Below are 13,026 nucleotides of genomic sequence, written 5' to 3'. Positions count from 1 at the left end.
CAACGTAACAACCCAGAGAGAAAACCCATTTTTTGAAAGGTTAACACTCCGTTCCAACCTCCTGAATCCAGGAGAAGCCCTAAGAAAAGGACCACACCTCCATAAGGAGGAGAGTAAGCCCCCACTCTAAGAAAAAGAATGGGTCCAGAAAGGCAGAGCACCTGCCCACAAGACACGAAGCCACAGGCTAAAGGAGAGATCAAACCTCCAACGCAAACGAACATGGAAGGAATCCCCCTAAAGATTTTGCTTGCTAACACACATCCAATGTGCAATAGTTGCCTAAGTGACACTGTAAACCCATTTGCCTGCAGAGCAGGGTTAATAAGAACTGAAACAATCCTTCCTGCCTCATGGACCCACAGGGCCTCTACAATGCTTAGCTGAACTTGTTGACTTTTTAACCGTACCAGCCAAGCAGAAACGGCACCACGTGTCTGAACATCCACAAGACAGAAAAACCCAAACAGGACCAGCCCGCCACCAGGGTCTTAACTGTCAAGTTTCATAAATCCTCCCCCAGAGGGGAAGGAGGAATAACAGACAACCATAGGACTAACGTATCCCATAACAAGCTTCTGCAGAAGTAACAGTATCGATATCAGAAAGTTCCCGAAGGAAACATATAAACAAAAATAAAAAAAAAAAAAGACATCCTAATCAGATAAAAGAAGATATAAGGCAATCTGTAGGTTAAAGCCCAAGAAGAAAACAGTCCTACCCACAGGACCAGCTAAACAGAACACTGATCTTCCAACAAAACTGGGAAGGATCTCAATAACAGACAGACAATCAGGAGATTACTTCATTCCCTCATGTCTAATGAGGTGAGCCATTTGAAGTAGTAGACTGTGGATTCCCGTATCCGTTAAGGATAGGGTCGTCTAATAACTGAAAAACATGTCTGAGTAATACACGCAGGCGCGCTATTCTGTAACGAAAGGCACAACACTCAGGGACAGCTACACCCACAGGGAACTGTACAGGCTCCCCCAAGGCTGGGAGACCCGGAATAATAGGGCACAAGCACAATCGCAAATAAACGTCTGGACTCTGCAGACGAATAATCGCCAACAATATTTGGAAGCGAAAACGTGCTGCAACCTCTGGGGGGGGGGGGGGGGAACAAGCCGCCCTGCAAGGAAGGATAAACATAATCTGGGTTATCCGCATGTGTAGTAGGAGGGAGCGGTAGGGAACTCGCCTCTCGGAGGACAGGGCCCCCAGAGGCGGATGGCTCAGTGGTCCCTTGATTCCCCGAGCCCAGGGAACAAGGCGATCTAATACGGCATACCGAACATAACTGATTGACATGTGTCTACGAGGCCAAACCGGATTATTCACAGGACGAAGCATCCTTCATAACTGGATAAAGAATATGCAAATATGGACTATTAAAAAAAAAAAAACTAAACGGCACCTGACACCCACAATGGCTGGGGCACTGGGTCGCCACATGGTCAGGAATGCGGAAATGGAAGACCAGAAAGTAATCACGCCCAGTCATAAGGTGAACCGTACAGTCGAAAAAAGCATGCTTAACCATCAGGTCGCATCACATCCAAAAGGCCTTTATGTTCCAAGCCATGAGCCCAGTTAACACTACACATAAGCAGATTGAATCACATGACAAACATGATTAAACCCCCCCACTGTTCAATAATCCCCCTCAGGAGATATTAACCCTTGATTCCAAGATACAAAAGGAGTCCCACAGAGACCCTATAGTCTAGTAAATCCCGCAAGGTAGGAACCTCACCGGAAACATTTGTATAACAGTACATTCATGAAGAAGTAAAATTAAACGATCTTACCGGAATCTATGCCGTGGAAACAGGAACACGGCCCTTCAAGTGTGACGAATAGTAGCAGCGTCTCCGCCATGGACTTGAGAGAAGATAGCAGGCAGCGAAGCGAAGTTCGACAACGCCGATTGCTTGTGGAGCTGTTAATATGAGTCGGCATGGTTTCAAAGAAAGACTCTTCCTGCATCTCCGGACTCTAACTTTCATCCAGGCCCTCACTGAGAGGCTGACAGGATTATTTAAAACTCCCTTCCCATGTCGAAGAGTACTACCCTCCATAAGAGACAAAAAACAAAACTTATGACACTTCTCTGCCAACCTCCTGGGACGAAAGGCAAAGAATGACTGGGGGATGAGGGAAGTGGGAGTAGTATTTAAGTATTTGGCTGGGGTGTCTTTGCCTCCTCCTGGTGGCCAGGTTCTGTATTCCCAAAAGTAATGAATGCAGCTGTGGACTCTTTCCATTTAAGAAGAAAAAGGATTGCTTATTGAGAGGCAGCAATATTGAACTACTAGCAAATAGCTGAATTGTAAACCCGTATTTCTTGTACTGTGGAATTTGAGAAATGATTCTAGGTGATGCAAAATCATTCCAGGTATGTCATTGATACTAATGAAGTTTTGTGAAATTGACAGTATCAGTAAATAAAATTAGTTGTAATACACACACACCCCCATGCCCCACCCTTAGATTTACTCCGGGAGCCTTCTGTTATAAGCACAATGCAAGTGCTCAAAAGACAAATGACAGCTTCATTGAAGTCACAGCTGTGCCGTTTTCTTTTTAATGCTGGTTTTCACACCAGGAACAAAAGACAAACCCTGTTGTGATTGAGCATGTGCACGCTCACATTAGGATTATAATAGGCGTATTGTGATTGAACATTGTCCATCACAGTGTGGGAAAACCCTGGACTGCTGACTAGTAATTCTGTGGAAAAAAAAATATTTTTAATAATATTTTTTAATATTCTAACACTGCTCTTTTTTTGAGAAATTTTATTCTTAATCAAGAAAATTTTAATTCATTAACCCCTTCATGCCGAGGGGCAAGTGTTAAGATCGGAACAAAGTACTGATGTAAATTCTGCAAAACTGAAATCACACAATCGTCAATGCTATCACGTGATTTCAAGGTCAGGATCCGATCATGGAGGACTGCCTATGCAACTAGGCACACCCCCGTCTGATTTGCCATTGCCTAAAAGGAGGAGACTGTAGTATGCTATATAAGGTAGGACGTTCCAGGCCACTCTAAACAGCGTTAAAGCATAGAACGTCCTAACGGTATGAAGAGGTTAAACAAGCATAAAAATGCTTACAACTTTATATTACATATTTTACAGCACACTATAATAAGTCTACTTAAAAAATGAATGCCCAATTCTTAGTTAGCTTAACAGAAATATCTGCAGTAACTAAATGCTCATCCAGACAGGATTATTATGCTTTATTTAAAGCGGGAGATGGATATTTTTTAATGCAACAGGATTCGGTATTCAATCTTTAAAGGCAGGGCTGTTTCGATCACCACAGCAGTAAATCTGGCAAATTATTGGCGAATATGGTAAGGTTTTAAATGAATTATTGCCTCTATTATATTCTCAAATTACATTGGATACTCAAGGATTTATGGACGAATTTGTAACATATTATAAATCCTTATACACCAGGCAAGAAATTACAAAGGAGGAGAAGAGGGAATTCTGGAAGGTTAGGACTCCTGTATTATCTGAGGAACAGAGGTCTTCCTTAAATGCTTCCATCCCACCTCAAGAGGTTGTGAAAGCAATTAAACATTCCAAACTAGGAAAATGTGCTGGCCCTTATAGACTCTCAATTGAATACTACAGATATAGACAGATATACAGACAGATATAGCCCCGACTTTAGTTGCATTATTCTCTGCATACTGAAGCACACATATGTGTATTACCCAAAACAGAGCGTGATCATACTCTCACTATGTCCTACAGATCCAGTGGTGGATAGGTTAACAGAGGTTTTGCACCATTTAGTTGTAAAACTCTAATAAGATATCCCTGAGAGGGACTAGCCTCAAGATCACAGATGTACCCGCAACGCTTGTACCATGTAAATATAGGGAGAACAGATAAACACATTCAGGACGTGTTGCGTGGTCGGGTCAAGATTCCTCTATCACTCACAGGCAGAATGCATCATTTCAGAATGGTTGCCCTTTCAAATAGCTTTATCTTATGGTAAAACTGGGAAACTCTGACCAATTTAGTTGTGGATTGGCTGTGTGGATTAAACCTTTTTAGTGTAGTGCCCATTGAACTTCATCAGTTATACCCAATACACCCAGCTTACGTGGCCTGTCACATGTGTGTCCCTCCCTGCATTTGTCAAACATAATATTCTCTTTAGGGACCCTGCGCCACAGAGTGCACAGTGTGAGGTGTACAGTGTGGAGTAAGTAAGCCACCCTGTAAATGAATCTGAGAGAGTCTCACATAAATAGTGTGACACAATAAAACAATTAATTTGTAAGTGGGTACCTAGGGTCACAGAATCTTGTACTAAGTGCTCTTACCAAATTAACCATAGACAGAATTACGCTGCGTGCCCAACAGATTATTTTCTTAGACAGGAGGAGCCTTCTTATAAACACAACACCTTTGTAAATATACAATTATTGCTAGCCAGGAAAAACATATATATTACAATATTGGGCTGCTCGTAGAGCTACACCTTTTAAGAAATTAGTCATTATCATCCACTCACAGATGTTGGTAGAGCAAGCGAATGCTTTGCAATGCAAAGGTTGTTTACTTTTGTCTTTCAGACACTTGTGAGATTCTTTAAATAAAAAGATATAAAAAAATATATATCTTTAAATAAAAAAGATATTAAAATAAAAATGTTTAAAGGGCCCACTAAAGTGTAATTTTAAAAGTTGTAAACGAGTACCTATGCCGTGCACTGCTTTAGGAATCCTTGGCCAAGACTAAAAGAATCTCATAGTACATATTGGGAGAAGGAATCATGTTCTGCCCCATATAGATACGGAGATTTGTATGCGATTTGGCATTTCCGACTTTTTGGTAACCAGCTCTGTGCTAAGTCGTCTTCATTTGTAACATTCACGTCACTTTTATACACTTTGTATGCAGCTTATTCTTTTTCTCATACACCCTCTGTTATGCTCAGTAGCTTTCTCATTATTGTCTTTTTATCCGTCACTATTTTGTCCTTTTTCTGATGCTAGTTGCCAAAACACAGGTAGGGTTTTTTTTCTTTTCTTTTCAACAGGAGTATGGCACTGATCAGTCACACCCAGTTATAAAAAAAAAAAACTGAGCCTGTTTTTCCACATATTCCAAGGAATAAGCAAAAGGCTTAAAGGGACATGAAACCCCAAAATTTTCATGATTCAGATCGAGCATGACATTTTAAAACTACTTTCTAATTTACTTCTATAAACAAATTTTCTTTGTTCTTTTGGTATCTTTTGTTGATAATCAGGAACGTAAGCTCAGGACAGTGCACGTGTCTGGAGCAATTTTCTCAAAAATGATATCAATTTGCAAGATGGCTGCAATATTTCCTGCCATGTAGTGCTCTAGACACCTATTTAGGTATTTCTTCAACAAAGAATTACCATAGGAACAAAGCAAATTTCATAATAGAAGTAAATTGTAAACATTTGTTGTTTTTTTTTATTGTATGCTCTGTCTAAAATCGCAAAATAATTTTTTGGGGTTTCATAACACTTTCATTTTTTTAAGATCAATTAGTAAATTATTATTTTAAAAATACGGAGTATTCAAATAGCACAATTAAAATTAGAAACACAAATTAGATTAATTAATTTCTAAACCATGGTCTTCCTACTACTGAGGGGTCTTTACTTACTGTTGTCCTTCTGCAAGTTGTTTTTGCATGTCGGGAGTGTATTGTTGAGCAGAAGGATGCATCGCCATGAAAGAGGGCTGTCCCATAAATGACATCGTTGATCCTTGCATTGGTCCCATTGTCATTGTACCCTATAAAAAAATGCAAACTAAATAACATGCTGAAACATTAACGGGACAGTCAACACCAGAATTTTTATGGTTTAAAAAGATAGATAATCCCTTTATTACCCATTCCCCAGTTTTGCATAACCAACACAGTTATATTAATATACTTTTTATCTCTGTGATTAACTTGTATCTAAGCATCTTCTGACAGCCCCCTGATCACATGACATTTTATTTATTATCTATTGACTTTCATATTAGCCAATTAGTGCAGTGTCTGCCACAATCCACGGGCGTGCTCACAATGTTGTCATCTATAGGGTTTACCTGAACTAGCTCTCCCCTGCTGTGAAAAGCAAATACAAAAACATGTGATTAGAGGCGGCCTTCAAGGGCTTAGAAATTATCATATGAGCCTTCCTAGGTCTAACTTTCAACTAATAATACTAAAAGAACAAAGCAAAATTGGTGATAAAAGTAAATTGGAAAGTTGTTTAAAATTTCATCCCCTATTTGAAACATGAAAGTTTGTTTTGGACTTGGCTGTCCCTTTAATAGAAGGTTTAATAAAAAGTGCATTAAACCCAATAAGATGCTTATTCTATAGAATCTGGCTTACCGATCAATCTAAAGACCAGTCAAGTATCTATAACTGGCTCTAATTACTTGGCAAATACAAGGGGCATGCCATCTAGGGTTTTAATCCATTTTCACAGGGACAAACACAATGAAAACTACAGTAAAACAAATTTTAAAGGGACAGTCTACACCAGAAGTTTTATTGTTTTAAAAAATAGATAATCCCTTTATTACCCATTCCCCAGTTTTGCACAACCAACACTGTTAAATTAAAGGGATAGGAAAGTCAAAATTAAACTTGCATGCAGATAGAGCATGACATTTTAAGACACTTTTAAATTTACTTCTATTTTCAAATGTACTTTGTTCTCTTAGTATCCCTTGTTAAAAATGAATATGCACATATCATACACTAGTGGGAGCTGCTGCTAATTGGTGCCTGTACACATTTGTCTCTTGTGATTAGCTAACTAGATGTGTTCAGCTAGCTTCCAGTAGTGCAATGCTGTTCCTTCAGCAATGGATAACAAGAGAATGGAGCAAATTTGATAATAGTAGTAAATTAGTAGTATTATCCCTTTAATATACTTTTTACCTCTGTGATTACCTTGTATCTAAGCATCTTTTGACAGCCCCCTGATCACATGACATTTTATTTATTATTATATATTGACATGCATTTTAGCCAATTAGTGCAGTGTCTGCCACAAGCAACGATCACAAAGTTATCTATATTGCTCACATGAACTAGCACTCCCCTGTTGTGAAAAGCAAATATACAAAAGCATGTGACAAGAGGCTGTCTTTAATGGATTAGAAACAGGCAGACATTTAGAGGTTAAATGTTATAAACTATATTAATATAACAATACTGGTTGTTGAAAGATGGGTGGGGTGGTAGTAAAGGCATTATCTATCTTTTTAAACAATAACAATTTTAGTGTTGACTGTCCCTTTAAATGACAATGCAATAGCACTTTGTATGAAATTCAAATGAGTAGTAGATATTTTTCTCACAAATGTCAAAGTTATGTCTATTTCCACTCCCCCATATCATGTGACAGCTATCAGTCAATCACAAATTCTATGAATTCTTGCACATGCTGAGTAGGAGCTGGTGACTAAAGTGTAAATATAAAAAGGATTGTGCACATTTTGTTAATGGAAGTAAATTGGAAAGTTGTTTAAAGTTTGAAGTTAATCTGAATCATTATAGTTTAATTTTCACTTGAGTGTCTCTTTAATTCAATGTTTTCATTGGCAGTATTAGAAATGTTTTGAAACAGAACAAAAAAAAGTATGTACAAGCTTAAAAAAAATCACAGTACCAGATTTCTATGCTAACTGATGCTTAGCAATGTGAGTTCTCTTTTCAGTCCTATACCTTTTGTGCTATACAGTGCATGGGCGTCTGGATTAGCAGACTGAGCCAAAGTAACTTGCACGGCAACATCAGTTTATCAGGCACTCTAACTGGAAGTATGGTATGAGGGCTGAGAATGCACAAGGTGAATATTGCCAGACTAGGAACAGACTTGAGCCAGAGGTGCTGATTGTGAGAAGGTGGCAATTCCACCTCAAAGATATGAAACATCCATCTCTACTAGCAACCAGGAAGTGACATCAGAGCAAACTCAGTGTGACAACCCTACTCTATCATGTCCCTAACATGTCAGTGTATGTGCAGGGCACCGAGAGCAGGTTATAGTAGCATGAGATGTCTATGTGAGTGCGAGAGATATTAATTATACCTTTAAAATCAATAACATTATGTAAGTAGCAGCAGTGGGTTTATGGCAATAATGATGTTAAATTCCTGCACTATTTAGGTTACAGATAATATAGGGCTAGGGGCATTAAACACAATTTAAAGTGAAGGTAAAGTTACCTTGGCGTTGATCCACAATCCAGGACTTTAATTCATTATTTTTATTTTTTTTATTCTAAAGCCAGTAATCTCACTTTTAATTCCATTTTTGCCGCTTTGCTAAATAAACCTGTTTTTTTTTGGGGGGGGGGTTTATCTTTGGGTCACGTTTTTAGTTCAGCCAGTGTAAATTCTGGCAGTTAGGCGGCCGTGACCCTACGTCATCCGCCTACTTGATATGTGCATGCGCTACAAATTGTCGAGTGGTGCATGCGCTGTTTCACGGAGCATCGTGAACGCGCTTTGGAAGGAAAGCGGATGGGACAAACACAAGAAAAGTCGGAACTGGTATGTGGGAGGAGTTAACGATTTAAAAATAAAGTTCATTAGAAAAAAATAAATAAACTTAGCGATTAGGTTAGGGTAAGATTAATAAATGCACTCCTGTATTTCATATTCTTAAACTTAACCTTCACTTTAAATACATAAAAAGGTTTAAATAAGCATAGTAAAACAATATTACAAAGTACAATTAATATTTGCACTGCATGCCGCTTATGTAATTTAGTTGAGCTGTTTTTCCTGTTCCCGCCGTGTAACGGAAGAACATACTGCTTTTTCCATGATAACAGAAACAGTGCTACACAGAGTCTCACATTTCACTTTAGAACTGTGCCTTTCACTGGTCACAGCTAAAGAGATAGAAACACAAACTGCATCAGGCTTATCAAGTGAGGTGCTTTCCTGGAGTACTGCCAAATAGCAAAAATAAAAATGAACATACATATCAGCTTTAAAACGCATTTATTTTTTACCGTCACAAAGTTAGGATAATTGGAATTTTATACAAAATTGGAACTTTGGGTTTTTCTGCCCCCTTTAAAGGACAGTAAAGTCAAAATAAAAAAAAATAAAAAAACTTTCATAGTCCAGAGAATACATTTTTAAACAACTTTCCAATTGACTTTTGTTATCTAATAATTCGTTTCATTCTCTTGATATACTTTGTTGAATAGCATACCTAGGTAAGCCTAGCAGCACCAATGCACTACTGGGAGCTAGCAGCTGATTGGAGACTACATACAAATTCCCTCGTCATTGGCTTAGCTGATGTGTTCAGCTAGCTCCCAGCAGTGCACTGCTGCGCCTTCAACAAAGGGTACCAAGAGAATGAGGCAAATTTAATGAGAAGTTAATTGGAAAGTTATTTTAAAAAAAATTGTATTTAGGGTTCCACATCCCTTTAAGGGTTGGATTTAAAAAACTACTTGCGGACAGGCGCATACATCCTTCTCCCCTGTCCGCCCAGCATCGCCTTTGGCGGGAAGCAATCCACTGTCCGCTATTATAATTGCACACATGTGCAACCCCATACCTGCTTGCGCGCTGTCAATCTCCCCAGTCAGAAAAGTCGGGGGAAGATTGATATTCGCCAAATAACAGGTGGAGAATTGGATTGTAAAGCAGCAGTCTGATTAACGCTGCTTCTTAAATCTCGACTGCAGGCTTGCTTGTGCGAAGCTGCAGTCGTTGGGGCTGAGACCCCTTGATAAATCTTGGCCTAGAAGGGAAACAATTTATTGGCGAGTGCTACAAGTCTCGATAGTATGTTGCAATGATCACTTACAGTAAATATAAACAACAATCAAATCTGTAAGAATATTGTTAACTTTACAAGTTTAGATTATAAAACAGAATAAATCTTCATTTAAAAAAAAGGGAATTTACCTGCATTGCCATTGCTGCCTGAGGAATCTGAGACCCATAACCAATACCCATCATATTTTGCATATTTGGCTGCATCATGGAGACCATAGGAAACCCCTGTGATTGCTGTTGCATGGGAATCATACCTGTACCAATAAAAAACACTGCAGTGTAATGTATGTAAAAGAAATCAGTGAGGTGAAGTTCTCATTTTAATTATTCACTTAACAAGAACAAAATTAAAAGAGTTGTTTTAAAGGGACAGTAAATCCAAAATTAAATGTTCATGATTCAGATAGAGCAAATTTGTTGCGCTCTCTTGGTATCCCACATTTTAGAGCACTGGTTTTTCAAACCTGTCCTGAAGTCTCCCCAACAGGCCAGGTTTTCAGGATTACCTTGAATGAGAGCAGGTAAAATAGCCGTGTTTACTAATCAGCTAATTATTTCACCTGTGCTCCAGTTCAGATATCCTCAAATGTGGCCTGTTAGGGAGGTCTGAGGGCAGGTTTGAAAACCAGTGTTTCAGAGTAAACCTAGGTTGAGTTAGGAGTGTACTTGTCTTTAGTATTCTATAACAGCAGTGTTGGCAAACATGTATAACATTGCAATAAACAATGTTGCAAACACTGCTGCCATAGAATACTAAAGACATACGCACGCTACTGAGCTCATCTAGAATTACTCTTTAACAAAGGATACCAAGAGAACTAAGCAAAAAATGTATAAAAGCAGTAAATTGGACAATTGTTTAAAATGTCATGTTCTATTTAATCATTTTAAGTTTCATTTTGACTACTTTACTGTCCCTTTAACATAGTGCTGTGTAACATTGGAAAACAAAATCATGATTTTTTTAATGCAATATTATAACTATGTTCCCTTTGAAACTTGCACTGCAGACTAAATAGGCCAGAGAAAAGAGCCCTGCCAGTCTGCCATCTTCCTTAACTGTGAACACCTCACACTTAAAGGGACAGGAAACCCCAAATGGTTTTTTTCATGATTTGGATAGAACACACAACTGCAAACAACTTTCCAATCTACTTCTATTATCAGATTTGCCGCATTCTCTTGTAATCCTTTGCTGAAAGAACAGCTTTGCACTACTAGCAACTAGCTGAACACATCTAGTTAGCCAATCACAAGAGACAAATGTGTGCAGACACCAATCAGCAGCAGCTCCGACTAGTGTAGGATATGTGCGTATTCTTTTTCAACAAGAGATACCAACAGAACAAAGCACATTTGAAAATAGAAGTGAATTTAAAAGGGTCTTAAAATTACATGATCTATCTGAATCATGCAAGTTTAATTTTGACTTTCCTATCCCTTTAACCCCTTAAGGACCAGGCATTTCAGACAAAAACTTCCCTAAAAGACCAGAGTATTTTTTAGCATTTTTGCCATCACTAAATTTAAACAGAAATAGAGCCTTTTTTTATATTTACCTATCAAAACTATATATTTTTTTTTAGCAGACAACCCAAAGTATTGATCTAGGCCCATTTTGGTATATTTAATGCCACCATTTCACCGGCAAATGCGATAAAAAAAAAAAAAACATTAACTTTTTCACAATTTTAGGTTTCTCATTGAAATTATTTACAAACAGCTTGTGCAATTATGGCACAAATTGTTGTAAATTCTTCTCTGGGATCCCCTTTGTTCAGAAATAGCAGACATATATAACTTTGGCGTTGCTTTTTAGTAATTAGAAGGCCGCTAAATGCTGATGCACACCACACTTGTATTATGCCCAGCAGTAAAGGGGTTAATTTTAGCTTTAGTGTAGAGATCAGCCTCCCACCTGACACATCCCACCCCCTGATCCCTCCCTGACCCCCCTCAAACAGCTCTATTCCCTACCCCACCTTAAGTACTGGCAGAAAATCTTATATATATATATATATATATATATATATTTTTTTTTATTTTTTTTTTTAAATATATTTGCTGCAGTGTAGGTTCCCCCCCTAACCCCCAACCTCCCTGATCCCCCCCAAAAAGGCTCTCTAACCCTCCCCCTATACCTATTTGCCACCATCTTAGGTACTGGCAATGGTCTGCCAGTACCCAGTGTGCTACAAAATTGGCAATTCAAAAAAAAAAAAAAAAAAAGTCCAATTTTTTCTGTAGTGTAGCTGCCCCCCCTCAATACACTACCCCCTCCCACATGGGATCCCCCTCATGCCCCTACTCCCTCCCTTACCCTAAATGACGCATTTTTTATTTTTATTTTGGGCTTCCCTGTAGCATGGCCGAGTGGTCCCACCCAGCAATGGGCCGCCCACTCGCCTCCCTCCTTACCCTATCACCCACCAACGATCGGCACCACCGCTGTCCAATGCATCGGTAACTCTGCAAATCTATTTCTGCAGTGCCCCACTCGTGGAGCATGCAGAAATAGCACAATCTCGCTATTTTGAGCGAGATCGCGGAAGAGAGAAGCCCAGGATTGCAGCGACATACAGGGTGCGTCGCTGGTCCTTAAGGGCATAACGACCAGCGTTGTACAGGGTATGGCACTGGTCGTTAAGAGGTTAAAGGGATAGTCTAGTCAAAATTAAACTTTCATAATAGGAGTAAATTAAAAGGTTGCTTAAAATTGCATTCTCTATCCGAATCATGAAAGTTTAATTTTGACTAGACTATCCCTTTAAACAACAAACCATGACGCAAGTAAACTGGTGGCAGTAGCATTATGTGCTGCAACACTTCCTAATCTGCCCAGGAAGTGATCAGTGCTGCAGCAGGGCTGAACTGGAGCATTTGTGTGACTGACATGACATGTTAAGGAAGCCATTACAGACAGTTTTTTTCCCCCAGTTTGTTTTGATTGCAGGCTAATCCGATTTAGAAACTACATAGCTTCGTATCATGATTAATTGCATCCTATCAAACATTTGGGAATGCTTCCATTTACCATTTCCTTGTAAACAGGGCTTGAAATTTCCAGTAGTACAGTGGTCCCGGGTGACTTAAAAATTTGACTGTTTCCCCATCTTTAACATTGAGTGAACCACTAACTTTTTCCCTCTGGGCTAGTAGCTTTTAACCCCTGACTAGCAAACCATAGTGA

The 13,026-nt window shown here is 38.9% G+C and overlaps 1 protein-coding gene across 6 annotated transcripts in view; it reads right to left on the bottom strand.

Moving 5' to 3' along the window:
- SYNRG (synergin gamma) overlaps window positions 1–13,026 on the bottom strand; it is a 402,787-nt gene that overhangs the window by 369,807 nt on the left and 19,954 nt on the right. For all 6 annotated transcript variants that reach the window (XM_053706889.1, XM_053706890.1, XM_053706891.1 and 3 more), the window contains exons 3-4: window positions 9,966–10,090; window positions 5,685–5,815 (exon numbers count right to left, since the gene is read on the bottom strand). In XM_053706889.1, the coding sequence (XP_053562864.1) occupies window positions 5,685–5,815; window positions 9,966–10,090 (256 nt within the window). The remainder of the gene's footprint in view (window positions 1–5,684; window positions 5,816–9,965; window positions 10,091–13,026) is intronic.

This window comes from Bombina bombina, chromosome 3 (genome assembly GCF_027579735.1).
Source record: "Bombina bombina isolate aBomBom1 chromosome 3, aBomBom1.pri, whole genome shotgun sequence".
Lineage (NCBI taxonomy): Eukaryota > Metazoa > Chordata > Amphibia > Anura > Bombinatoridae > Bombina > Bombina bombina.
Note: the sequence above shows the minus strand (reverse complement) of the source record. Positions and strands in the feature narration are given on the sequence as shown.